Source organism: Branchiostoma floridae, chromosome 12 (assembly GCF_000003815.2).
Source record: "Branchiostoma floridae strain S238N-H82 chromosome 12, Bfl_VNyyK, whole genome shotgun sequence".
NCBI classification, from domain to species: domain Eukaryota; kingdom Metazoa; phylum Chordata; class Leptocardii; order Amphioxiformes; family Branchiostomatidae; genus Branchiostoma; species Branchiostoma floridae.
Window position 1 is genome coordinate 7550220 of NC_049990.1, and position 25792 is coordinate 7576011.

The 25792-nt window shown below is 41.4% G+C and overlaps 3 protein-coding genes across 3 annotated transcripts; 2 read left to right on the forward strand and 1 right to left on the reverse strand.

The window, feature by feature from the left end:
• The first annotated feature begins 1388 nt into the window (after nucleotides 1-1388).
• Nucleotides 1389-9525, forward strand: LOC118427310 (lysosome-associated membrane glycoprotein 1-like). Its single transcript, XM_035837038.1, has 11 exons — nucleotides 1389-1816; nucleotides 2399-2535; nucleotides 3090-3291; nucleotides 3863-4027; nucleotides 4502-4704; nucleotides 5382-5622; nucleotides 6165-6335; nucleotides 6964-7172; nucleotides 7780-8017; nucleotides 8334-8504; nucleotides 8702-9525. Exons 1-11 carry the CDS (start codon nucleotides 1765-1767, stop codon nucleotides 8839-8841), a joined length of 1929 nt encoding a protein of 642 aa, XP_035692931.1. The 5' UTR covers nucleotides 1389-1764; the 3' UTR covers nucleotides 8842-9525.
• A 115-nt stretch (nucleotides 9526-9640) lies between these two features.
• Nucleotides 9641-14552, forward strand: LOC118428103. The gene is made up of 8 exons (XM_035838076.1): nucleotides 9641-9952; nucleotides 10610-10718; nucleotides 10954-11034; nucleotides 11771-11998; nucleotides 12179-12273; nucleotides 12682-12825; nucleotides 12993-13680; nucleotides 13998-14552. Exons 2-8 carry the CDS (start codon nucleotides 10614-10616, stop codon nucleotides 14142-14144), a joined length of 1488 nt encoding a protein of 495 aa, XP_035693969.1. The 5' UTR covers nucleotides 9641-9952; nucleotides 10610-10613; the 3' UTR covers nucleotides 14145-14552.
• A 1279-nt stretch (nucleotides 14553-15831) lies between these two features.
• Nucleotides 15832-24502, reverse strand: LOC118427312 (citramalyl-CoA lyase, mitochondrial-like). Its single transcript, XM_035837040.1, has 9 exons — nucleotides 24421-24502; nucleotides 21781-21979; nucleotides 19942-20046; nucleotides 19371-19454; nucleotides 18869-19064; nucleotides 18421-18534; nucleotides 17865-17918; nucleotides 17497-17621; nucleotides 15832-17021 (listed from the first exon to the last, which is right to left on the reverse strand). The coding sequence occupies exons 1-9, from the start codon at nucleotides 24444-24446 to the stop codon at nucleotides 16914-16916; spliced, it is 1011 nt and encodes a 336-aa protein (XP_035692933.1). The 5' UTR covers nucleotides 24447-24502; the 3' UTR covers nucleotides 15832-16913.
• Nucleotides 24503-25792: the final 1290 nt, after the last annotated feature.

Genomic DNA, 25792 nt, shown 5'->3' on the forward strand with positions numbered 1-25792 from the left:
ATACTGTAATGAGATCTTGACTCATTGTTTCTCAGTTCTGTACCAAAGTTGTCCGTCTCACCTTGAATCCAATCCAGGGTTCGCTGCCCGCCATGGCTCTGCCCGGGCCCACCTCTGCCGAACCGTCCGGTCCGCCCGCCGACTGCGCTTTCCTCGTCACTACAGCTGCCATCTTTCTGTACAAGTATGAACAGTTCCTGTTACTGGCCAGATGTTCGTGGTGTTTAACTTAACTGCCCCCCCCCCCTCTCATAAGTCCAGAGTCCCCTCACACAGTCGTTCGCTGTCTCTTCTTCAACAAGTCTGCTTTGTACCAACATGGCGCTATTTTCCATATTACACATGATGATGCTCCTTTATTTCTCTCTTGATTAACGTCTCTTGTAGTATTCTTTGATTATCCCTCTTAACTTGTGGAAATGATTGAAATCGCCATGAAAAATTCCATCGTTCTGCAAGATTTGTTGAAGAAGCAAATATTCTCTCACCGCGGAGATACCACGCGCATGCGTAAAAGGTGTTAATTAACAATTTTCCCGGCAAACCCCGCGGCAACTTAGTCGCTGTTCCAAAAAAAATATGAAATTATTACGTCACACTTTTCAGGTCAGGACCCAGTGCAATTTGATCTCACTCGCTACGTATAGATCGACGATACGACTATCTACATGATATTTTACCTCAATTAAAAGTATTGAAATGCTAACGTTAACAGTTAACTCTGCGACAACAAATTGCGGTTGCGACAACAAACTGCGACAAAATAACTTCAACGTATTCCAAACTTGTGGACTTATTCTTACCTTGTTGGGGGATATGAGAAACTTGAAAAGTACTTACCTTATAATCTTCAATAGTCGATATAACGATTCAGCCGAATCTAAACTCGTATTCGTCAAATAACGAATGAACTCTCACTGCGAAATATTCTCCAACCAAGAACCGAGACGTAGGTCTCGTCGTTGTTAGAGAATATGCGATAATAAGCCAAAAAATGCCGAAATTTCTGGAGCACACGAAACTGCGTCACTTTCTTGGAATAAGATGCACCAAGAAGGTCGTTTCTATTGTGCGTCATTCTACGCATGCGCTGTTCGAGCCGCTGTTTTGTTAGGTTGGCGGCTGTTCTATGACGTCATAAAAGATAAGAGGAAAATTACAAATTTTAAGGCGGCGATTTCTGAAATTATTACTTTGTTCTCGAAACTTAACATACAGCAATTCAAAGTATTAAATGTAGTAAATAAAGTTATAGAATCTCCCTCAACTTGCTGCTTGTACGAAAGGATTCAATACATTCCATCCTAACGTTATAAATTAAATTGCATTCTATTTAGGAGGAGTCTGTGCAAATAAGTGAATTTGAAAAAAAAGGAAAAAAAGTTTAGACCTTAGAATCAGTTGAACGCTACGTTGTTAACTTGACATGTTGATATATTCATACATGTATAACGTTACCTGTTCGTAACTCCTTATATATCCACTTACAAGTATGTATGTATAGATGAAGAAGGCATCATGAAAGTCGCTGCACTTTTGTTGTGTCAATGAATAAAGAATACATTAAAGATAACTATGCATTGATGCAGCTCTTTATTTTACACAAAAGACTACCTTGCTTGTAAGTTGCATGTATATTTTCTTCGTGTTTTGAAATGTAGATGACCTCTGGCGGTTAGAGTTTGTACTGCAAACCAAACAGGTGGTTGTAGCCAAAGTTTCGGCAAACTTCGTCCGCAGGTAACCCTCATACGGAAGTGAAACATGGCGTGGCTGTCCTGCCTAACCATACTTGTCTTATCGTCCGTTGTGAAATGTGAGTAGTAGAAAGCTAGCTAACAATCTGTGTCTGTTGCCTAGCTCCACGAGAATATCATTACGTATACGTAGATAAATACATTTATCGTAGACATCAATGGCGGCCTGGAGGGCTAAAGGTGACCAAAGTCCAGCTATCGACAACATCACATGAATGTCTGCAAACAGACATGCGTGTAACAGTTAAGTTATGGGGTGGGGAGGGTTTAGTAACCCCCAGTAAGGTGTATTATATTTGTAGATAAATTACCTGTATTCCAAGTACATGTAGTTAATTCATGACAGCGGATGGCCACACAATAGTCACTATGATATTGATACATTGGTACATAGAGAATTCAGTAAGGATCTACAAAATATAATAACCATATTTTTCTAAGAAGTCTTTGGCACCGTGAAATATGATGTGGTGGGTAAATTGTGGGTAGACGTATGATGTGTAAGCCTTAAACATAGTTTAATTTCGTCCAACTTTCCAAAGTCATGTATTTTAGGACAAGTTGTTATTAGCTACGAAACAAATCTGAAGTATAAGGTCTAGGTTATAACGACTGTATTGATTTTCTCGTGATTCTCCCAGGCCAGGAGTGGGACCCAACTGCGCCCCCTGTCGGCCACTTCACAGTATCTGACGCTCAGAACAACACCTGCCTCCTCATGACTGTCGGCATGACGTTCCACGTGCCGTATGTAAAGAACGACAGCAACAACACTGAGGTTCGCGTCCTTTATGTTCAGACTAATGGTAGCTGCCTCGGTAGTTGGTTTATTGACTCCTGAGCAAGTCGAGAGAGTCATAAATGTTTACGAGGTACTATATATATACTAAAATGTTTCAGGTATGATTATTTGCCTAATAGGACATGTTTGCTATACATGTCCTTCTCAGTCCTCGCCCAAGACATTATGAACCTTAGCATTCCCGACTTCATTTCAATCGGAATGCATTTTTCATCTAACCTAGGATCTCGTCTAGCCCGTATGAAATTATCAGTTAGACAGATCGAACTTTAACTTTTTAGTGCTGTCATATTTCTATCCTTGGTAATTCATAGACAAAATTCAGTTCATTCCGGTCCTCTGTGAGGTGATGGTAACCAGGTTTACCATATACTTACTAGTCGAGTGAAGTTCATCATTCTGAAGTCCTGTATCCTCCTATAAGAGACGGAGTGAGCAATAGTAAGAAAATTACGAATGGTTAACCGGTCAGTAGAACTACTTGTAAGTTTTACAAGATTTACACCGAAAAAAATTTCTCCATCTTCCAGGCAGTTGCCAGTTACCCCCTACCAGCCAACGCTGACGTCACGGGTACATGTAAGGACACCGCAGCGTCCATCACGTTATCCTGGGGAGACGGCTTCAACGTCACCGTCAAGTTTGAACGTAACGACACGGTGTTCTACGCCTCAGAGATCATCACCGGTTATGTGCTGAACCATGACATATTTCCGGACTGCAATGACGATGGTGATTTCAGTTTTAATCATCTTATAGTTTTGCCGCCCACCCAGACTCTTAATTAAGTAGTTATATTTTTTATTGCGTCCGTTGCTCGATGACCGAATTGTTAGTCTAATAACGGACACGGGATCAGAAGGTCAAAGGTTTGATTCCTGCCTATACGTCGTGTCCTTGGGATTGGCTCTTTACAAAACTATCCTAGGTCAATCTATGTGAAATGGGTACCTTACTTCAGTTTGCGAGGTAAAATGAGAGGCATTGACTCCGTCTTTCTATTGCAATAAGCACGCTCACCGTTTAAACCGTGCATACATTGTGGCATTGTTACTAATATGTCAAGGTTGAAGGCACCTAAAACATAAACAAATCACATCTGGACATGTCTAGACAAAAACTGTTTACAAGTTAGTGTCTTTCACCCACAATACATCTCGATGCGCATGCATGCGCAGTTAAAGCGATGAACCGGCTTATTACATGCACTAAACAGAGTGCACTGTCCGTAAGGCCCCATAAAGGCTATGGGAGTTTTTATCTTTTTATAAAAAATTTACCTTTTACTCTTTGCATCTACCAGGAGAGACGAGAGTCCAGAGCGGCCCTCCTCACGACATCCACGCCATGCCCGGCCGGTCCTACCTGTGCGACGTCGCCGTAAACGTAACCGTGGGGAACGTTTCTGTAACGTTCTCAGACCTACAGGTGCAACCCTTCCTGGTCAAGGGAGGCAATTTTAGTAAAGGTGAATGCTAGAACATTTCAGTGCAGTCTCTCCCCATGGCAACCCTTTCTAATCTCCGTGAAACAGTATCTGTCGCGCCTATTTTGCGTGCCATTTGCGGCCTCTTTTGCATGTCTACATCTCTTTCTAATGGTCCTCGTTGTTTTCTCCACCCAAGCCAAACCGACACATCTAGAAAGCCCTATACAACTACACAAGTGTTGTCAATGTCTTAACCATATCGGAATTCTGGTGTAAGTGGACTCAACCCCATACGTTAACATGCGCTATTTGAATTTCAAGTCAGTTCTTCCCCTCCCTACTGTCATTTACAACATCTTGATTTCTCTTGTCACTGATATCACTAATAACAGACATTCACATGCTCTCATCCGCCGGTCATATTCGTTGCAATAGGAGAGCAGAACCGACGGATAAGAACAATGAAAATATTTCCTCTACCTACATATGCACATATATATTTCACACGTCCAGTGGAGGAGTGTGCGGCGGACATGTCCACCACCACACCCAGCGCTCACACCATTCCCGTAAAAACGACCGCGCACCCCGGCCCCATTCCCGTGCCGAAACCCACCCAGAACAACTACACCCTGACGGACAGCAGGGGTAATGTGTGCTTCATGGCGCTCATGGCGGCTCAGATACAAGTCAACTATACCAGGACAACTGGCAAGGTACTACTTCTCTCCTACAATCCATTAACACGTAGTATCTAAACCTGTATCTACGTAGTCGGTATAAGCGCACGTTGGCATAAAGCGGATGGCTTAAGCTGGACTCTCACTGCACTTGTGGCATCGGTGCGGCACTGCAGGGTTCGTAGATGACTCAACGATTTTCAGAGATAAAGAACTAATTTGCTTCCATTTTGTACATTTTGTTGACTAGGAAGTCATTCTTTCAAGTATTACGCAATATATAGGTTATCAAAAATCGCGAAAATAACAAAACAGTGCCGCAGTGAACGAACCCCGCTGTACCGCACCGGTGCCCCAACTGCAGTGAGAGTCCACCTTTACTGGTTTGAGACGTTTGGGACGACCGAATTGCGTCAATCTGTCGTCTGAAATTGTGTTTTTCCTTCCAAATTCAAGAAATAAGTGTAATTCAGAAAGAAATGGACGCAATCTACTACTTTGTAATATCTTATCTATGTTGCGCCAAGTATCATAAGTAAACATCCTTTTATCACCGCAATCTCTTTTTGAATTTGATACTTTTATAATCAATGTAGATTGATATTGGTCTTTAATATCTCTTCGATTTCTAATAACCTGCTCACCTGGTCTTCATAAGCAAATACCGCAAAGAAAAAGTAATTTTGAAACATGTTCATGATTTCTTTAAATAGACCGCTCTAGCCGTTTGGAACGTACCAAAGAACACTGCGGCGAGTGGGACATGTGGGAACGACACAGCGTCCCTACAGCTGATGTTGGATGGAGGACTGACCAACCTCACCATCGTCTTCGTGTCTACGAAAGGCCTAGACGACCTTGCGGGCGTTGACACAGACAGCGGTTTTAAGGCGTCTGAGATGATTTTGGAATACATGGAAACCGAGGCTCGCTTCCCTGACAGTGTCAATAACGGTAACAAATTTAAGAGTCTATTATAATGTTTGAATGGACACTGCCTTGTATCTATTTTCTTTGGAATCTTCTAGTCAACGTACGATATTATTGTTCTCAGCCCCAAGCAGGTGTATAAAAATGATTCGGCTCAGTCTTAGCGATTTACTATTCGTTTGGTGACATTTCTCGCTCTTCTTCTGAGTAGTAAAGGGTGTACTAGATACCACAAGAACACGTATAAAACACTGAGACTGAGCTGGATCCTACGTCAACCATTGTGGTATCATATAACCTCCGTGAAAACGGCGTTTTACTTTGTTTTGGTGTGTGTAACCACAGATCTAGAGTTTGATAAGTAGCCTGATTCAATATCGCTTATAGCGGCCTGCCCAGCATCCGCCACCCCCTAGCCATGTTACGGGCTTTAATAGACAGCGGAGTTTGCGTCACACAGATCTGTATAGCTAGTGTGATAAGATACTCGGACAATTCGGAGTCATTAATATGGCTTCGGTCTTTAGAGCTTGTTGAAAGACTTGAGCACATCATTTTTCTTTTAGGAACGAGCCAAACCGTCGAGAGGAAAAACCTGACGGCATTCCCCGGCTCTACGGGAATGTCGTACAAGTGTAACTCCCGACAAGCCGTGGAGCTGAACGATGACGTCACACTCAGGTTTGAAGAAGTCCAACTTCAGCCGTTTCAGGTGAAGGGCGGCCATTTTGACCCTGGTGAGTTCCGTGTCTGACCTTGGAGATGCCATTCAGGAGCATATAAGAAAAGACAAAATCTTAGACGTAATAGTAATAACTAAACTGATATCGCCAACTGCAAATGCGCAAAACCGACATTTATGTGAATGAAAGCCGCGCGTATCTATAGTTTTTGTCCGTTTCCAAAGAGTTTGCGACCACGCTGTTAATCGTACAAAGGAGTTGCAAAATGAACAAATATATAGAAAATTATTGCACAACAATTGGAAAGATACAACGCATGGCAATGGCAATTACTATATGAAATGAAACTACTCTAGTGACTATGTGGTGTGTAATGATACTTTAACAGTATTTGGAGTAAATTTATGCCGTTTCTTATGTAGCATAGTACTATATTTACAATGAGTTACATCTTAAAGTTAGACTAGAGTAGTCACTTACTATACTATTTTAGTGCTTACCATTATTTGCCTGTCTTTTTTTCTTTTGTCACCTGCAATTAGTCCTCGGGCAAGAATTTGAAATAAACGTATCTTCTATTTACAATGCATATTAATTTATAATTGCAGCCTGATACAGTCGGTTGAAGGGTCCTTCTATCCACTGAGGAATTATCTCTTTTTCTTTCAACACCCCTACCCAGTCGAGGAGTGTGCGGCAGACAAGCAGACCACCCCAGAGCCTACCAACACCACAACACTCATGACTACCATGGCAACCGTTCCCACGCCACGCCCAGTTCATGACCCCAGCATTTTGAACTTCACGCTCACGGACGATGACGACAAAATCTGCTTCATGGCGCTCATGGGTCTGCAGATAGAGGTCAATTACACCACACAGCACAAGGAGGTACAGACATCAATAGGCCAGTTCACAGTTTAAACTGCGCATTGGCAAGGCCAAAGGTGAAGGCCTTTAGCTTGTAAAACATTTTTCAACTAGACCACGATTCATGTCCTGACATATTCCATTTATGTATCTTGGCCTTTAACTTTGTCCTGTCCGTGATGTGCGTCCGCACGTGAATATAACAGAGTGACAACATTTATGGTGGAAATGGGGTGATCGGACAGGTGGAGAATTGGAAGTATGGTTTGGCTCAGGTCCGACGGTGTAGTTGAGAGCAAGTATGACTCATGGCTACAACTACACAGTCATGTCAATTCAATACGGGTGCCCACTTAGAACTTATTACAATGAAGTTCAACAATTGTATCAGGCTCTGGTAAATTTTAATTTCATAAATATATATACAAAAATTTATATATTTCTATTTACTTGAAGTTCACCACAACACAAGGCTCATTGAGCCACTCATGTGTTTTGGGTTACAGTACTGGATTCTGAAGACAGATGTTTGGTAACGCTTGTCTTAAAAGGAAATATACAGTGAAGGAGTTGTGTTTAAGCTTGTTACAATTAAAGTTGAATGTACATATCTTGCACGGTTTCACAGAAAGCTACGGCCCGTTGGAATGTACCCAAGGGCAAGAGCGTCAATGTCACTGGAGAGTGTTCCAACACCACAACTACCTTGACCTTGATCTTCGACGGCGGACTCTCTGTCGTGACAATGACCTTCAAGAACCAGAGTGGGAAGGGCGGTACGGTGAACAAGTTCATGGTTTCTGACATCAACTTTCGTTACGTGAAGGACAAGGCTCACTTTCCTGATGTCCAACCTGCAGAACTAGGTAAGAAAGTGAAAATGTTTGGACTGATTTTTTTAACGTTTTCAAAAACAATTCAATCTCTACAACTGGATAAAAACGGAAATATACTTCCGGACGTTATGGACGACTCCATAAAGACGGTTATAGCATTGTGATTAGTTGATGCGTTCCATTGTTTGCTTGTAGGTGTGCCATGCTGTAAGGTGGAAATATAATAATGCAATACAATATTTGGAGAATTGGATATCTGCGTTGGCTGTGCTCCAATTTAGTGCTAGTTATATGATAAATTACCACTCTAACTACGTTTTAATGACATTTTCCCATATACGCACAGATGTACCTGTTAACGTCTCGAAACACAACTTGACGGTCTTCAAGGGGGAACTGGGATTCTCCTACCGGTGCAACGTCGGCGCAAACATCACTCTGAACCAAAACGTCACTTTGAGAGCCATCAACGTCCACGTGGAACCGTTCGGGCTGAAAAACAGCAAGTTTGATCAAGGTTTGTGTCAGCCGCACGTGTTTCTTGTTACCTTGGGTATTTTTTACATCCTGTACATTGTATCTTTACTATTGACCAGACATACAAGTATGTCTTGGACATGTATATACCATCTTCGATCGTTGATTGAGATGGCCAAACATAAAGGAACCGTTGAAAAACTAGAATAAATGAAAATCTGTATTTTTTTCTTCCAGCTGAAGTGTGTGAAGCTGATAATAAAGTCACCACCCTTCGTCCAATCATCGTCGGCTGCGCGATCGCAGGGATAGACGTGTTGATGCTGTTGTATTATGGGATAGGTCGCCGCATGCGAAGGAACAAGGATACTCGATAGGAAATTAATATTGCATGGGGTTATAAAATCAAACCTGGTCACAGCATCCACTCTACATTTTCTTACGCAGAGACATCCAACGGCACCAACAAACCGCCTCTTGTCTGTACCCTGCTATCTCAACAGTCACCATCAGTTGCTGATCGCACTGCTTATAAATATTAATGATCCCTTATATATGTGAGATCCATTTCGAAAACTGAAAAGCCTATTCTTTGAATTGATTGTCCGAAAGCTGATTTGTGGCGAAGACAACAGGAACTGATGGTGACGGTTGAGATAGCAGAGTACAGACAAGAGGCGGTTTGCTGGCGTCGTTGGATGTCTCTGCGTAGGAGAATGCCACTCAATGAACTGAGGAAAAGTAGTTGAGGAGTGGCTGCAACATATCAAATGTGTTGCGTCCTTGGTTGGCTGGATGCTAAAAGAATGGAATATTTACATAATGTTGCTCAACCGCATCTGTCTTTCCCATGGTGATTTCGCTATAAAGATTATAGAGTACCTTCCAGGGAATTTCGGCATTTTTTGACGAACTCTCAAAGTCTTGCTGAATTGACATGACAAATGTTGTATATTATAGGGTTGTTGAATACGTTTTTCAGATACATGTATATGAAGGTAACGTTATATAACTGATGAAATAACGAAGAGATTATCAATAAAAAAATTCAAGTTTCCGAACTTGAGTGTAGTTCATTTGCTGCTATAACGTTATACCAAAACCTTTATTCGCTGACATTTGCCCAGACTGTCACATACTGACATTGATATATGCAAAGTTTTGAGAACAACAAAATGATATCTTTTTTAAAGCTTAAGTTTTGAAATTTGTACCTTTCCTCGTGTTTATGACGTCATGGAAAAAGCCATAACAGCGGCTCGAACAACGCATGCGCACAATGACGCACAATAGAAACTACATTCTCAGTGCGTATTAGTCTGAGAAAAGGACGCATTTTTTTGTGCTCCACAATTTCGACTTTTCCCCGATTATTATCGCATATTCTCTAAAACGACGAGACGTGCGTCTCTTGTGGGTTAGAGGATATCTCGAAGAAGACGAGTTTACAATTCGACTAAACCTTTAGTGACTTTTGGAGATCATACGGTAAGTGCTTGTCAACTTTATAATCTTTTCCAACAAAATAATATTGAGTTTTCAAGTTTGGTAACGTTATACGTAAAAGGTAACTTGCCGGAGAAACTGCATGCAGTTATCGCAGAGCTGAGATATGCAATGTGTGTTAGCACGCCAATAGTTTTAGTTGAGGTATAGTATAATGTAGTCGTATCGTGTACATATACGTAGCAGGTGGGGTCAGATTGCACTAGGTCCCAAATTTACGTCACCGTAATAAAGTTGTAAATGTGACGTCATTTTTTGGAACAGCGACTAAGTTGCTGCGGGGCATGCCGGGGAAATTCTTAATGAACACCTCGTACGCATGCGCGTGGTATCTCGCTTCAATAAATCCTGCAACGATGGAATTTTTCATTACGATTTTAGATATTTCCACAAGTTTGGAGGAATAATCAAATACTATAAGAGACGTTAATCAAGGAAGACATAAAGGAGCACCATGTGTAATATGGAGATTAGCGCCATGGTCGTACAATACAGACGTGTTGAAGAAGAGACAGCGAACGACTGTGTGAGGGGGCTGTGGACTTCATGATTAATATGAGGGGGGGGGGGGGGTAACAATGAAGTTAAAACTCCACAAACATCTAGTACCAGTAACTGTACCTATTTGTACTTGTACAGAAAGATGGCAGGAACGAGAAAAGCCCAGTCGGCGGGCGGACCGGACGGTTCGGCAGAGGTGGGCCCGGGCAGAGCCACGGTGGGCAGCGAACCCTGGATCGGATTCAAGGTGAGACGGACAACTTTGCTTTAGAAACAAGAAGTCAACATCACATTATACTGTATAACTTATATGTTTATGTTATCAAGGAGGTTTAAAAAAGATATTCAACTTAGCAATGACCTTATTTTTAAAATTTGGATAGTATCCTAACATTTTGTGACAAAGATGTTTCAGTTCCCATGATATGATGTCCTTGTAACGTTACATGTGTGCCATGTTCTCAGTATGGTTTATTCCACAGAATCTGATGAAGAGAGTTCCGATAGTTCGGAGCGTGGATGTGCTCAGTGGTGGGGACCAGCAAGATAGGAAGGAGAAGAAGGTTGGTCATGTGATCAGTTCGACTTTTTTCCCACATCACTTTGTATACTCTGAACTAAATGAAGAACAGAGGGTCTTGATGTAGTAGGGTGTAAACGGATGCATTTGCAGTGTTTAATATCAGCAGTGGGAACACAAATCACAAGTACATTACTGATATAAAACTTGCTTGGGCAATGAATGGATTTTCAGTGTGGAGTTCACCATAAAAGCCATCATTAGACCAATACTGTGTAAGTTTTAAAGTGTTTCTTCCAAAATAACTTTAACTGATTACTGTGATAAAAGCATCTGTCCTTGGTGCTAAACACCATCCACACACAGGTAAACACACCTGTCCTTGGTGCTGAACACCATCCACACACAGGTAAACACACCTGTCCCTGTTGCTAAATGCCATCCACATAGACAAAATTACCTGTCCTTGGTGCTGAACACCATCCACACACAGGTAAACATACCTGTCCTTGGTGCTGAACACCATCCACACACAGGTAAACACACCTGTCCCTGTTGCTAAACACCATCCACATAGACAAAAATACCTGTCCTTGGTGCTGAACACCATCCATACAGCTGAAGGTTCCTGTCCCTGAATCAATGCACCATTCAGTCACTTTATGAAGACAGATGACAAGTGTTACATACTAACAGCAGTGTCGATTAAACCCACACACTATTGATTGTAAAGCAGTTGTACAAGAGAATAACAGAAACAAACTTGACACCTCCCACAGAAGGGTGTGGCAGATGACAGGATGAAAAGTGCAGCCGTGCTGGTGGAGTCTAGGGAGGAACCCAGACTGGAGGAACTGTCAGCTGATGTAGGGGAGTCCCACGACACTCGCTCCCTACAGCGTGTGGCCAGTACAGACATCAGCGATGTGCCCACAACAGAGGGAGGTAGACTTTCACTCCCCACAGTCCCAGACACTTCTGCTGTGTCATCAGAGGACACACTTGAGGTAAATCTTTACTCTTGTTTTCTCTATACATAAAAGTTGTTTAAGGTTACTGGTTTGTCCTAAGAAAATAATTGTAGGACTCAAATTTAAAACCAAGTCCAAACCAAACAATCTGTCAATCAACCAGTTAAAAGCTTTCTCTGAATGAATGTCAACCTGCGTTCAATTTTGTTGTTGCAGGAAATGAAGCAACAGCTCAAGGAGTTGGAGAAGATGTGGAAAGCGTCCGTCAACTCGCAGATGGCAGGCTTTCAGAGGAGGAATAACGAGTTTGAGTAAGTAGGAGCCAGTCGATTTCTGCATCGAGGGACCTTTTTTTAGGTATCCTGACCATGATTGCTGTGAATATAACATTTAAGTGTCAGTGAACAGAAAATAAGCATGATATGTCAAAAATGATATGATCAAACTGCACATTTGGTAAAAACTGTTGCTTGCTGTTTGAGCATGATATGTGTATTCGTGATCTTAGTATAACAGTCACCTTTGAAATATACCCAGTGTGCTTTGCAAATTATTGGGAAAAAAAGGAGGAAAACTTATCTAAATTGTTCAATACTTAAGATAGCTTGGATAAAGCCACAGGATTAAGTGTTAACAATCTTTTCTGAGCTAAACTGAACAGGCGTTGATGACCTGTACTGATGTGTTGATGACCTGTACTGATGTGTTGATGACTACAGGGAACTGAATGCTATACTGCGCAGGAATGTCGAGATAGCAGAGAAAGTCTGCAAAAGGACAAAGGAGATGATGGCTAATCTCAAGGAGCAGGGGTACTTGGATATCCTTGAAGCTGCTCCTCAGCCCCAGAAGTCACCCCGCAGGTGAGTGATTCATGCAGAAATTAGCAGGAATGGCTCGTAAGTAACTTTGTGAAGGAACAGAACTGATGACTGATGGATATTTTTTGGCAAAGCCTCAGGGGCAGAGCCATGAATTTTCTAATCGAGCAGCAGCCTGTTTTGACACTGTGATATTTGTGTTTCTTCAGGAGGAGGGCAGGCGTAGATGCAAGAGTATCCGCCAAAGATACGTGTGCCTCCGACGTTAGTCTGGTTGTCGAGCTTCGACGTGCCGCGTCCAGCCTCTACGATATCCAGGGTGCTGACGGGACCTCGGCCATGTCTGAAAGCACAGACCAAAGCTTGTTTGCTACAGTCCCGGGCTTTAGGTCCGTCGATGTAGACAAGCATGATGACCTACAGTACGTGTGGTATGAAGGAGCCTTACAGAAGTCCGGCCAGCGCAGATCTGTTGCCATGGACAACAGCAGTGACAACACAGGCGTGGACTCTAGGGCTGTCGATGTAGACATGCATGATGACCTACAGTATGTGTGCTATGAAGCAGCCCTGCAGAACTTCGGCCAGCGCAGATCTGTTGCCATGGACAACAGCAGTGACACCACATGTGGCGTGGACTCTAGGGCTGTCGATGTAGACAGGCTTGATGACCTACAGTACGTGTGCTATGAAACAGCCCTGCAGAACTCCGGTCAGCGCAGATCTGTTGCCATGGACAACAGCAGTGACACCACATGCGTGGACTCTAGGTCCGTTGTTACAGACAAAGTTTCCATCAGTGACCTGCAGTACGTGTGGTTTGAAGGGTACCTGCAGCACAAATCTACCATGGACAACGGCAGCAACATCACAAGTCTGGATGCAGCATTGCCTGAGGTAAGTATAGGGATATAGACCTGTACATCTTTATCTATACATCTGTTCCTATGATGTGTTTGTGCTGCATCATGCTTCCAATATGTTATTCTTATGTGAGCCTACAAAGGTGCCAGGAAGGGAAGACAATTTACAAATCTCCTGAAACACCATTTAAGTCAATCATTGCTCATGTTGTATTATATTTTCCCAACCACTTGAAGAATATCTTGCTTACAGCAAAACTAAAAACATGTCTCACCTGTAGGTAAGACTGACCACAATAAATCTCACCTGTACACAAGACTGACCACAACAATTCTCACCTCCCGTTTCAGCTGACTGACCTGGAAGACCAGCATGTGGAGTCCACTGTCCAGGAGAACACAGCTCCCACACTGAAGAAGAAAAACAGACTGCAGAAGCTCAAGAGGTGGTTCCAGCGAAAGGGCCGCAAGTTTGTCAACAAGATCCGCCGCCGCTAAAGCCGTGAGGGTAGCTAGACTGTCTGATACGAGCGATCGCTGTTGTTGTTTATATTCGGGGTATTGGACGATTGTTGCCTACCAGGATGTCAGTAGATTGGATCAAAAATTGATATTCAAATTAGTGGCACAAATTACTGGTTAATATGTAAATCAATCTTTTGGAAAACAGCTGCTTTTTGCCTACCACTGCGTCACTGTGACATCATCGCGATCGCTCGTATTTTGGTCTAAGTTATTTGGCTTGTGATGTGAATCACTAAAACCTTTTTTGTGTGATAAGTGTGCACTGTACATGTGTATTGACTGCAATTTTCTTAAATGTAAGCTAAAACCACAAAAGGAACAAAGTAGTGGCAGGGAACAAAGACAAGCTTGTCCCTCAGTTCCAAAGAAAAAAAAAACAAATAAATTTAAAAAAAAACACAAAATGTAATCATGTACAGTCAGCAAAAGTTGTTAATGCTTTCACTGAGCCTTTTGTTTTGGGTTGCATACCCATCAGTGTGTCATCACAGAAGTGTTGTAGTGGTAATATTTTGCTTTGGCACATCTCCCAGTGTATCCCAATGTCTATAAGATAAGCATAAAGTGTAGTGAAGATTCATGTTTTTAATGTGTATCAAATGCATATAAAATGGTTGATTAGATAATTGAGCTGTGTGGAAAGCTCATGGTAAGTTGATCGTACCAATCATGGGATAGAAGTACAAATCAGGAAGTGCTATCTTCCTTTGTACTGTAGATGTATGTTCTTAATGTGTAAAGCAACATGAAAAGTGTACAGAAGAACTACCGGTAGCAGAATGTAAGATCTTAGATGACATACTTGAGTCTTGCAGAGAGCTCATAGAAAGTTGATATGGCGATCAGGAAGTATAACCTTCCATTGTAATGAAGATTTTTTTACATATTTTCAATGTGTAAAGCATTATGAAAAGTGTTCAGAAGAAGAACTAACAGTATCTAAGATCATGGATATAATACTTGAGCTAGGAAGAAAGCTCATGGAAATTGGACGCCCCAACTATGGGATAGGGGTACAAATCAAGAAGGGTAATATTGATTTGTAGCATTATGAAAACTATGCAGAAGAATGTACAGTATCTTAGATGAAATATTTGAGCCTTAGAGAAAGCTCAGGAAAGTTAGTGAGCTGCGAGATAGGGTGGCGTGTATCAGTGCCGAGGAGGACCTTTAACTTCAAGGCAGCCATAGCGAGAAGTTCATGTAGGAGAGACCAAAACCAAGGTATAAGAGGCATTGTAGCCAGCATGAAGCATTCTTAAATATGAAATTTTGAGGTGGTGAAGAGAATACCAAGATATAAGAGACATTGTATGGGGCATTCTTAAATATGAAATTTTGAGCCAGTGTTGGGAACACTGACATATAAGAGCCAGGTTGGGGTATGCTTGTAAACATAGAATAAACAGAATCTCTTGAGAAAATAAATTGACTCTGTCATTACTGAATGTGGTGTGCAAGATACATGAGTGCCTGTTGTATGAATAGTTAAAGAGTAGAATCAAATTCATTTACTGGTAGTATAAATACTATGCACAAATATATCATAACTAAACGAATTTAAGAAAACAAGGATTCCTTTTATCTGCCCAAGGTGTTATGGTGTCATAACGCCTCATCCTTTGCTATAACCACCGAATGAAACCATGTCGTTCCCTTTGCTCACTCAGTTGTTTTATTTGGTGCTTAGAGCCAGGTCCTTTGCTATAACCAACAAGTGAGCAAAGCAAACAAAGTGTATGTTGATTTGGCTGCTTCTCACTTCTTTGTAATAATGGAAATGTTTACTAAGAACATTGCACATGCCTGACTGGTGAAGAAAATGGATTTTGAGCCTTCTGAGCATTTTTGCCATTTAATAGTACAATAATTCAAACATATTTCTTTCTTAGTAATATCTAATCTAAGATGTGAACAATTGCTCAGGCAACCTTTTTGCCACTTTTATCTTATGCAAGTACTTCTTAGAGTCAGTACTTTTTAATGAAATGTAAATAGTAAATAATAACAAATCATTAAAAAAACAGCTCATATTTCTGCCCATTCTAAACATCAACTGCCTATGTATATATTGAGCTGCAATGTATTGAAGTGCGTTACCATAATCTAGGTGGAAAATTACACTATTCAGATATACAGATATGAGAAACTTTTATATAACACAATGTCAGTCAGGAAATATAAATACTATAATCGACATCAAATTTCTCGACTACTTCATTTAAAACTTTCAGAGGAGGGAAAAAGGGACCATTTTGTGACTCCTTACTCCCTATACTTTTACTGCATAAGTTTTTAGGTCATAACCTGACCTTGTATTGCAACATTTCTGACTGCTGTTAGATACATATAAACTAATTAGCCCCTAAAGTTAGGGTACCAAGAAAAGGTGAACATTAAAGATACAGTTCTTGCATTTTGGTGCCTTGTTAGAATGTTAGGATAGTAATACATGCAGTGGAACATGTACACAGTATTGCATGTAGGACAAAGGGGGAGTTGCGTCCTTTGTGATGCGAGTGAATGTAACCTTACTGGGCTGGTGGCCACTCCTTAGCCAGCTTTGATACTACATTTGTATTTTATGCCACTGGTAAATCTGCCTGGAGATTACCATACAGTTTGGTCTTACCCCTAGTACTTACTGTAAAAAAAACTGGAGTGTTATGCCTAATGGCAAGTTACTGGTGATGAAAAACAAACAGATTTCGAGCCCTAGTTTGGGTCCATCTGGTCTGTGCATCACTGTTGAGATCCTGATGGTTCTACAGCCTCTGCTAACTGAACCACGTTCTGTGCCTGCAGCAAGGACGGCTTGTCAATCATTTTGCCCTCGTACACAAACGCCCCCTGGAGAAAATAGACGGAAATGCATCATGAGTGCAAGATATTGTTTGGGGTCTGTTTCACATAGTTGTTTTGAAACCTGTGTTAGGACCTGCTATAAAAGCTAAAGCTAAGCTAAAGTTGCCCATACATCAGAACAAGGGGGCCAACCTCCTTCATCAGAAGATGCATCGTGCCTGGCACCCATCTCCGCTTCAAAGCCCTGGGCCACACATTGGTGCAAGCACTACAGCAGGGGGCTAGTTCACTGGTAGTGAAGTGTGTTCAGTTTCCATACTCTTCCTCTTACAGAGAAAGAAGTATGTATTTTGAAAAGTCTTTAGTATAACCCGGCTACAGCATCCAGTCTTCCTTGGTAGTCTCCCATCCAAGTACTGACCCAACTGTACGTTTTTTAACTTCTTAGATCAAGGGATTGGGTGTGTCACGGCTGTAAACCAGAACCTGTCATATGTACCATAAAACTCAGCATTCCCACCTTGCCCTCCTGTTGGTGCTGCTGAAACGCCTGGATGAGACCACGTGCCCAGACGACCCTCTCAGGACTGGGGGAAAACGCCTGCTGGACAATGGGCACCTGCAGGGGGTGGATCACCTGTTTACCTGCAGAAACAAACAACAAACAATAATGGTAAACAACTCAAGGAAATGTCATAATCCTCTTTGGTTGCAACTTAGAGGTTTTAGGTTGGTAAAAGGTGATGTTACATGTATAACTTCTGTCTTAACTTGCGAGAATCAAGCTCATGCACGTGCCTTGCATCCTCCACATATTTGCATGTTTGTGACATGAAATAATATTGCAAAGACAGTTATCACTTAATCTAGCAAAGCCTTATCAAATACCTGTAAACCCCATCTTGGCTCCTTCCTCTGATTGTCTTCTCAAGCTCTCTGTGTCTAAGGAGAAAAAATCAATGGTACCCGTAAACATTAAATTTCTAAAAGTGAAAATGATTATTTGGGCTAGCTCTTATCTAGAAGACAAATGTAAGAGTCCATTGATTAAAATAAACATTCATTTTATTACACTTTGGAGAAAACTTGAGATTGTTGACTCTGTCGAGCAATCTATCTTAAGGCAAATTTCCTTACAAATCCAACCATTTCCCATCCAACCATCAATCAAAGTCCTTCCGGTTTAGGGCAGTGCCCATCTCCATTTCAGTAGCCTTGGGCCACACAACTTCGTGCAATCACTACAGTAGAGGGCTGGCTAGTCCACGGGTAGTGGTCTGTGTTCAACTTCCATACTCTTTCCTGAATGCTGAGAAAGCAGCATGTACCCTTTCTAAAGACTTTAGTATGACTCAGCCGGGGATCGAACTCACAACCTACCGAATGCAAGGCAAACTCTCTACCCACTTGGTCATTGCACCAGTTCCATTCAGCATTGACCTACCTTTAAAGTCTATGGACACCAGGTCGATGGCCTGTAGGCCAAAGGCCTTTGCCGTGACAACAACCTTCTGTCTGGCATACATCAGCTCCTTAGCATCACTGGTCCTGCTGGCTCCTGGGAAACAAAATACAAATGTAGGTTCAAGTGTGATGGGATCTAAAATCATCTAATTCTATTTAAAAAAAATTGTGGCTGCCGAAAATGCTTTTCAACACATCTAATGCATATATTGCTGTGGATTAATACGAAATGTAATTCACTTGTGTTAGTAGGACTGTCATTCAGCACCAGGGACAGCTAAAGTTGTGTTAGTGGGACAGTAAAATCAGCACCAGGGACAGCAACACGTTCTATAGAGACAATGCCTGGTGTTAAAAGTCAATTCTGTAATTGCCCCTTTTGCTGAAATGGATGTTTCAATAGAAAAACGTCCACTTCAAACACCCACCTATATCAGCACAGAAGTCGTCAGACCCGAAGGTGACAGCAGCTAGTCTGAAGGGAGACATGTCGACCAGGTTGAAAGCCTCCTCTAGAATAGCCTGGAGGTTCATCAAGCCTCTCGCACTCTCCACCATTGTGATCAGGTTGAAGATGGGGTTGGCCTCTATCTCTGCCACTGCAGCGTTTAGGTTTGCAGCAAACTGTGGGAGCAAAATGTAGGGTGATGGGTAGTCCCATAGCCTTTTTAGACTTTAGGGTCAGTGGGTTGTTAAACCACTGTCTAATATAAGGCGGATCCATACCTCTCCTTCCACCAACTTTTACGCCCCCAATCAAAGTCAGGTGCACATTTTTACACCTATGTGGAGTGAGAAAAGTTACAAGCAAAGTGCCTTTCCCAGGGAAAAAAGTGAAGCCAGGAACATCAGTAGTCAAAAGTGTGACTTCTAGACAATTTTGTCTCTCCACTACATCCATCTGTATAAAGATAAACTGTTGTTCCTCACCTGTTGAAGTTCCTCTACACTGTCCACCTTAGGCAGCATGATGCCAGAGGGCAGGTTCTTGGCTCGTAGAATAGCCAACAGGTCCTGTTGGGAACAAGTCATAGAATATCAAAACATATATTATACCATTATTTACCAATATTAGTAAATCACAATTGTGGACAAGTTTGTGCTACATGACTTCTATATCTGTATCTGTATCTACAGATGTATATGCGGCCCTTTGGCGCAATGTTTTGACAGGATTCTATTCAAGTCAGGCTCCTGTTTATTAATCCTGAGTTTCAAGTAAATTTAATAATCCAAAGTGACATATGGATGGTCAGACAGACCAAAATAGGCAAACATGTTGTGTTATAGCCTAATAATAATACTTGTAAAAGTGACACTAGGGAGGTAGCATATGCAAATCTGATCATGGCTCAAATTACATTATTTCAGTCATCTTCAATATACAATTCATGTTAAAGGGCTTGTATTCTTTTCGTTTGCCAAATTACAAGTTGACGTTGTTGATGTTTTTTTTTCTACAACTCCACTGGAAGCTATGAGAAGGATAAGTACAACTTACATCATCAGCCAGCTCACTGTCCACAGAGTTGACTCTGACCACACACTCTGTCCTGCCGAAGTCAACCTCATCCAACATTCTTGTTATATTAGCTCTGGCCTCATCCTAGGAGAAAGGAAAGAAGGCAACTCTTTGCTTAGGCCACAGTAAGTAAATTTTATGGATGGATGACATTGTATGCAGACTCCAAATCTAATGGACCTGTAAGTGTAATTTAACTATCTTACTATAGTTACGGTAGGGGTATTTGGTACACAGTCCTACTACCAGTTTTCATGTTTAAAATTTCTGGATTTTAAGCATCAAACAGCTGTTGGATTACCATAACAATGACAAAGAATACAGTCTCAGTGTATTGACTTTAAGGATGGGAAAGAGGCATAACTTTTCTTTTATATACTAAATTCAGGGCTCGAAATACACTTTTCAGTCAACTTGCACCTGTGCAAGTTAAGCCAAAGGTAACTTGCACCAAAAGAAACTTACTTGCACAACCCAAAATAGTGAACTGTTAACCCCTTTTAATATCTCCTCTTCTGAAAATCTGCAAATGTACGTGAGTAAATGGGGATACACAAAGACCACATGTTTGGATATTTGTTTTTCCGTAGCATATTTTATTTTTGGTTTGAAATTGTACAAACTGTTTCATAAAAACTGTGAATTTAGGCTCAATCAAAGACATTTCAATGTCTACAACTCGATAAGATCCATAGATTTCTTCTGGACTCTTCAGTTTCTGGACAGTTACCCGTCATTCACTTTCCCTGTCATGCTTCTTGCACAAATTTTGAAGAAACATTACTTCTTTCTCGTTTTGAATCCTAAGGGACTACTTGAGTGTATATTTCATTACTTGGAAAGCATTTTCAGACAGCTTGTAGCAATAGTTTCCGTTGTCTTCCAGAAAATATCTTATTTCCATACTAGTAGGCCGAGTGATTACACTTCCAGTCGGTCCAAATCGCTTGTAAATCTCCCAACATAAGTAGATCCTAGCTTTTTTGAAATACACAAACAGTCGTTTTTCATGTTATAGTTTGGTTTAAGTCTGCCCTTGTACCCATACAAAGTCAGTAAAAGTACCCATGAGAGGTTTCCAACATGCGTAAATAACCAAGATGGCGGAGCCGGCAACATGAAAATCTCTCGTGCGTCAGTTGAGTGCAGGTGATCTAAGGTAAAAAAACCTCAAAGTAAAGGTCTAGACTCTATAGGAAATTTTATAAAACTCTTGGCAAAACTTTTGCGACTCGTAATGATTTGTAATAACCTCCATAACATGACCGGGAAACATCCAGACCACTGACGGGGAAAGTGAATGACGGGGAATTGACCTGACACCGACTCTTCGAGTGACATCCATCACAGCAACTAGTCTTAAGCATCTCCAGAATGAAGTGGTAGAACGACTCAATACAATACATATAACTGGAAAAACCAGTTGAACATATTAAAGTCACTAATTAGTATGCAAATGTAACTCATATGCAAATCAAGGTAAGACAGCACCATAGGAATCATTAGCATTGTAGAGATGGATTTGTCTAAAATAAATAGTTTACCTGGATGTCTAACCAAATTTAGAAATAACAAATTTAGGCTTTTTTTTATTTAGTGTTATCTTCTTTTACCTTTCAATGACAGACAATATTCTCGGTGTGTGTAAGCTTTTTCTAATGTCAGGTATTAGAGGACAAAAGTAACTTGCACTGGTACAAGTTTGGTCTAAACTTACTTGCACCACACCAATTTTACTTGCACAAACATGCATTTGCATGTGGTATTTCGAGCCCTGAAATTATTATACTAGTAATAAACCAAAAACAAGTTCCAAACCTTTTTGTTTGCTGCTACACCATCCTCACAATCCAACACAGCACAGTCCACATCCAGTGTCGGAATCTTGAGAATTTTCCTCTCATCGTTCCCAGGAACGTACATGAGCGCCCGTCTGGGTCTATAGGGTGGCGGCTCCTGTGCTGTGCAGTAGGAGCGTAGGCTGGACGATACTCTGGGTAACGTACGGCACAGCACCCTGCAAGGAAAAATATGGTGAAGAAGGTTAGACATCCAGGTAATATTAAAGATACAGCAAAGAATTACTGGAAATGTGTCCGTAGCATTAGTGGTCACATTAAACTTAGAAGGCAGTTGAAGTGCTTTAAATGGCAAAAGGATGTTTCTTGGACTGCCACAAATAAATATTTTCACAGACGACGTTGCGCGTTGTGTGATATATCTGTAGCAAGGCCATCATCATCATAACAACACTCAACAGTGTTATATTTCGTGTTTTAAAACTAAATTATACTACGTAAAAACGCTATAGCTCGGGTTCATTTGTGTACTCCATATCATTTAGGCTGTCATGAAATATTCTCAACTTCCTTGATATCGCTTTTCCACACAGACTGTAGCAGTGAAGGGGATCCGCAGGTCAATCCGCCATGCAAATTGATGGTGGTCGATTATAGTTCAGGGCCTAAAACTTCAAGATTTTTTTCCTGGTCAAATGGGTAGAAATCCTGGCAGTTTTGAGGTGGGTGTGACAGGGGAGGGTTTCAACTTTGTGATTAGGGCCAAAAAGCTGAGTTTGTGTGGTTTTTAGGGGGTATAAAGTTGGGACTTTTTTGTCCTAGCACATGGCCTCCTCACTGGGTTGTGGTGCGGTTTTGAGGTCATGGGTCAATCTTTCAGTTTCCCGGAAGTTCTCGCCGTTAGATTCATGCCGAAATGTGGTTTTTCGGATAGCTGAGATGTCGGGCTTTCATATGAGGGTATGTTTGTGTGCCAGTAACGTCAGATAGTTGAGTTACTAACAGTTGCTTTCTCCTCTTTTTTGTATAGGAACCCACTGTTTAGAGGCTGCAAATTGAATCACCTGCGGATACCCTGAAGTGTTCCAGGTATCACCCTGCCCTCCCCCTTTTTAGCTATTTTGGGGCTGAATACACCTCCATATGTGTGAAATATGGTCCCAGGGGACATGCCATGCTAAATTTGTTGAGAATTTCCTATATTTTAGCTGTTTTGGGTTCACTGGTGTGCTAATGGGCACTGCTTACAATGAAAATTGCCATTGGTGTAAAATGACTTGAGAGGGAGGATGGACTCTAGAGTCTATCACTCTTTCATTTGACCTGCATTTTATTGGCAATTGCAAAAGTAAATTATGAATAGTCCAAAAGAGTTAGGTTGGACGTGAACCACGTTATTTGGCAACGTCCCAGGGGAGGAGCCGCGAAAGCGGTCGAGCTCATGGATACAGGAGGTGTGTTACTAAGCCCCATTATCTTGTGTTTTGCTAACTATTTTGGGATGTTAGCATGATGTTAGCATGTGACAGGTATTATGACAGCATACCAGAGTCTGTCAGTGCCATTTTCATAACAAAAAATGACGAAAGTGGTGTGTGCATTGAGTGAAATTGGCTTTGACCTACTTTATTAAGTGCCCAGCACACACCTTCTGAAAGTCCCTACAAAGCCTCTGAAACAACACTTCATGACCAAATTTCAGGTCTCTGTCACTGTAGAGGCAGTCTCTGTGTGTCAGAGTGAATAGCTTTTGGCATTTCTTGGCCTACATATGCCAGGTTTCTTGAAAACAGCTCTTGGTATATATGCCCTGCCCCCCCCCCCCCCCTTCAGACTCTGATGGCAGCCATGATACCTGTAATAAAAGTGAGTCCCAGGGGAGTATAAATCATTGAAATTCTTTCATACTTAGGATAATATGTAACAACCCCTGTCTCCATTGTATGATAAAACTTTTTTTGTAAAATTCTGAACTTGGGCTCTGTGAAGGGGATCCGCAGGTCAATCCGCCATGCAAATTGATGGTGGTCGATTATAGTTCAGGGCCTAAAACTTCAAGATTTTTTTCCTGGTCAAATGGGTAGAAATCCTGGCAGTTTTGAGGTGGGTGTGACAGGGGAGGGTTTCAACTTTGTGATTAGGGCCAAAAAGCTGAGTTTGTGTGGTTTTTAGGGGGTATAAAGTTGGGACTTTTTTGTCCTAGCACATGGCCTCCTCACTGGGTTGTGGTGCGGTTTTGAGGTCATGGGTCAATCTTTCAGTTTCCCGGAAGTTCTCGCCGTTAGATTCATGCCGAAATGTGGTTTTTCGGATAGCTGAGATGTCGGGCTTTCATATGAGGGTATGTTTGTGTGCCAGTAACGTCAGATAGTTGAGTTACTAACAGTTGCTTTCTCCTCTTTTTTGTATAGGAACCCACTGTTTAGAGGCTGCAAATTGAATCACCTGCGGATACCCTGAAACCCTAACATGTTACGCCCCCCTCCCCCTTCCCTTCGGACGACAGAACCACCCGTCAATTCACCACGTCAGTGATAAAACAAGCAGCCGACGATCTGCAGGACCAAGATATAGTGATCAGCAATCTAGAGCCAAACTTTCGCCCAAATCGGCCGAGCAATTACGACAAAATCTTAGAAAGATGGATCTGACAGCTCACCGTCCTAATTTCGTGGGCGCCGCCATTTTGATTACCCAGCAACCTTTGCAACAACAACAACTTCACAAGTGGTTAGTAACTCTTTTCGTTCAACTTTTTTCAAGCCTGTATGCTGTCGATAAGACCTACAGAGGTGCCTACCTGGTATGATATTCAACAATTTACCAAATACAATCCAATTCTATTCGTATACTTTGGAATTTTACATGGATACGTAACAACCTTATCAATAAAGTTGTCAATAATATAAATAAGATTGCTAAGTTTTGTAAATGTAATTGCACTGTCTTCGGTAGAATCACTAAGTATACTTGGGCACCAAAAAGAGTGTCAACAAGAATAAGGTAACATCTACATATATTACATAGATCTATACCATGAATAAAGAAGAATGTACACCAGAAGCCTTGGCCTTTCCATTCTTTTATTCATTCCCCTCAATGTTATTGACAACTGAAAGATGCTTTGGTTCTTCTATCTCTACTACAATAGTCATTCTCATTATGACCATTTGTATCTTATCTTGTAACTAATATTTAATGCTACACATATAAAGGACGCACCAGTATTAACTTTAATTAGAACATGGCCACTACCCCGAAGATATTATTTTATTCATCTAGATAAATAAAAGATATTAAAATCAGGATATCACACAATATTTAAACAAAATGACGTGATATAGCATCCTGTACCTCTCAGCAAACAAATAAACAATGGATCTCTTCTTGCCTTTACCACATGGTGTGGTTTATGGCACCTGGCACCAGATTTGTGTGTGGTCGTCTAGGTCTAGCAACATTTCCCCCATAAAATGTTTCTGCTTGTTGAGTCCAGCAGTTTGCTCCCGAGTCTCACATGGGAAGGACACTGTGAGGGAGCGCGGTGTGTTTAGTGCCATGGATTTAAACTTCGACTTAGGATTTGACTATTTGTTGAACCTGATTTGTTGAACCTGATGAGGGTCAACTTTGAGGACCAGTTTCTCCAGCATGTTGGAATGGACCTTGAGGATTTCTCTATGCTTTTGAACTGTGACATTGACCTGGGATTTCTTATCACAAACTGTGAGTTTTTCTCGAGGATCTGTTTTGATTTGTTATTTTGGTTTGTTATTCTCTGTACCAAGGTTTTTTAACCTCCTTGTCTGTACTGTTTCCAGTAGTCAAGTTCTGAAGGGGTGCCACTGTTTTTCACTTTTTGTTATTATTTTTGTTTTGGTTAGCTTTATGGGACCCATGCTATTCTCGGGTGTTAAAGGAACCCCCTTGTGGGTGGGGCAACCCCTATTTCACATAATCAAGCCACGCCCATCATCTATCTATTACTAAGATAGAGGATGAGTGTCACTTTATTGTTGACTGTACTTTAT

What these genes read in the sequence shown, in the direction of transcription:
- LOC118427310 (XM_035837038.1), top strand. Translation starts at nt 1,765, where the DNA reads ATGGCGTGGCTGTCCTGCCTAACCATACTTGTCTTATCGTCCGTTGTG. An exon ending in TCCGGACTGCAATGACGATG is followed by an intron (nt 3,292 to 3,862) that starts GTGATTTCAGTT and finishes TGCATCTACCAG; the next exon opens with GAGAGACGAGAGTCCAGAGC. An exon ending in ATACCAGGACAACTGGCAAG is followed by an intron (nt 4,705 to 5,381) that starts GTACTACTTCTC and finishes TTCTTTAAATAG; the next exon opens with ACCGCTCTAGCCGTTTGGAA.
- LOC118427312 (XM_035837040.1), bottom strand. Translation starts at nt 24,446, where the DNA reads ATGGCGGCGCCCACGAAATTAGGACG. An exon ending in GGTGTCCATAGACTTTAAAG is followed by an intron (nt 17,919 to 18,420) that starts GTAGGTCAATGC and finishes TTTTCTCCTTAG; the next exon opens with ACACAGAGAGCTTGAGAAGA. An exon ending in AGCCAAGATGGGGTTTACAG is followed by an intron (nt 17,622 to 17,864) that starts GTATTTGATAAG and finishes TTGTTTCTGCAG; the next exon opens with GTAAACAGGTGATCCACCCC.
- LOC118428103 (XM_035838076.1), top strand. Translation starts at nt 10,614, where the DNA reads ATGGCAGGAACGAGAAAAGCCCAGTCGGCGGGCGGACCGGACGGTTCG. An exon ending in CCCCAGAAGTCACCCCGCAG is followed by an intron (nt 12,826 to 12,992) that starts GTGAGTGATTCA and finishes GTGTTTCTTCAG; the next exon opens with GAGGAGGGCAGGCGTAGATG. An exon ending in TGGATGCAGCATTGCCTGAG is followed by an intron (nt 13,681 to 13,997) that starts GTAAGTATAGGG and finishes CTCCCGTTTCAG; the next exon opens with CTGACTGACCTGGAAGACCA.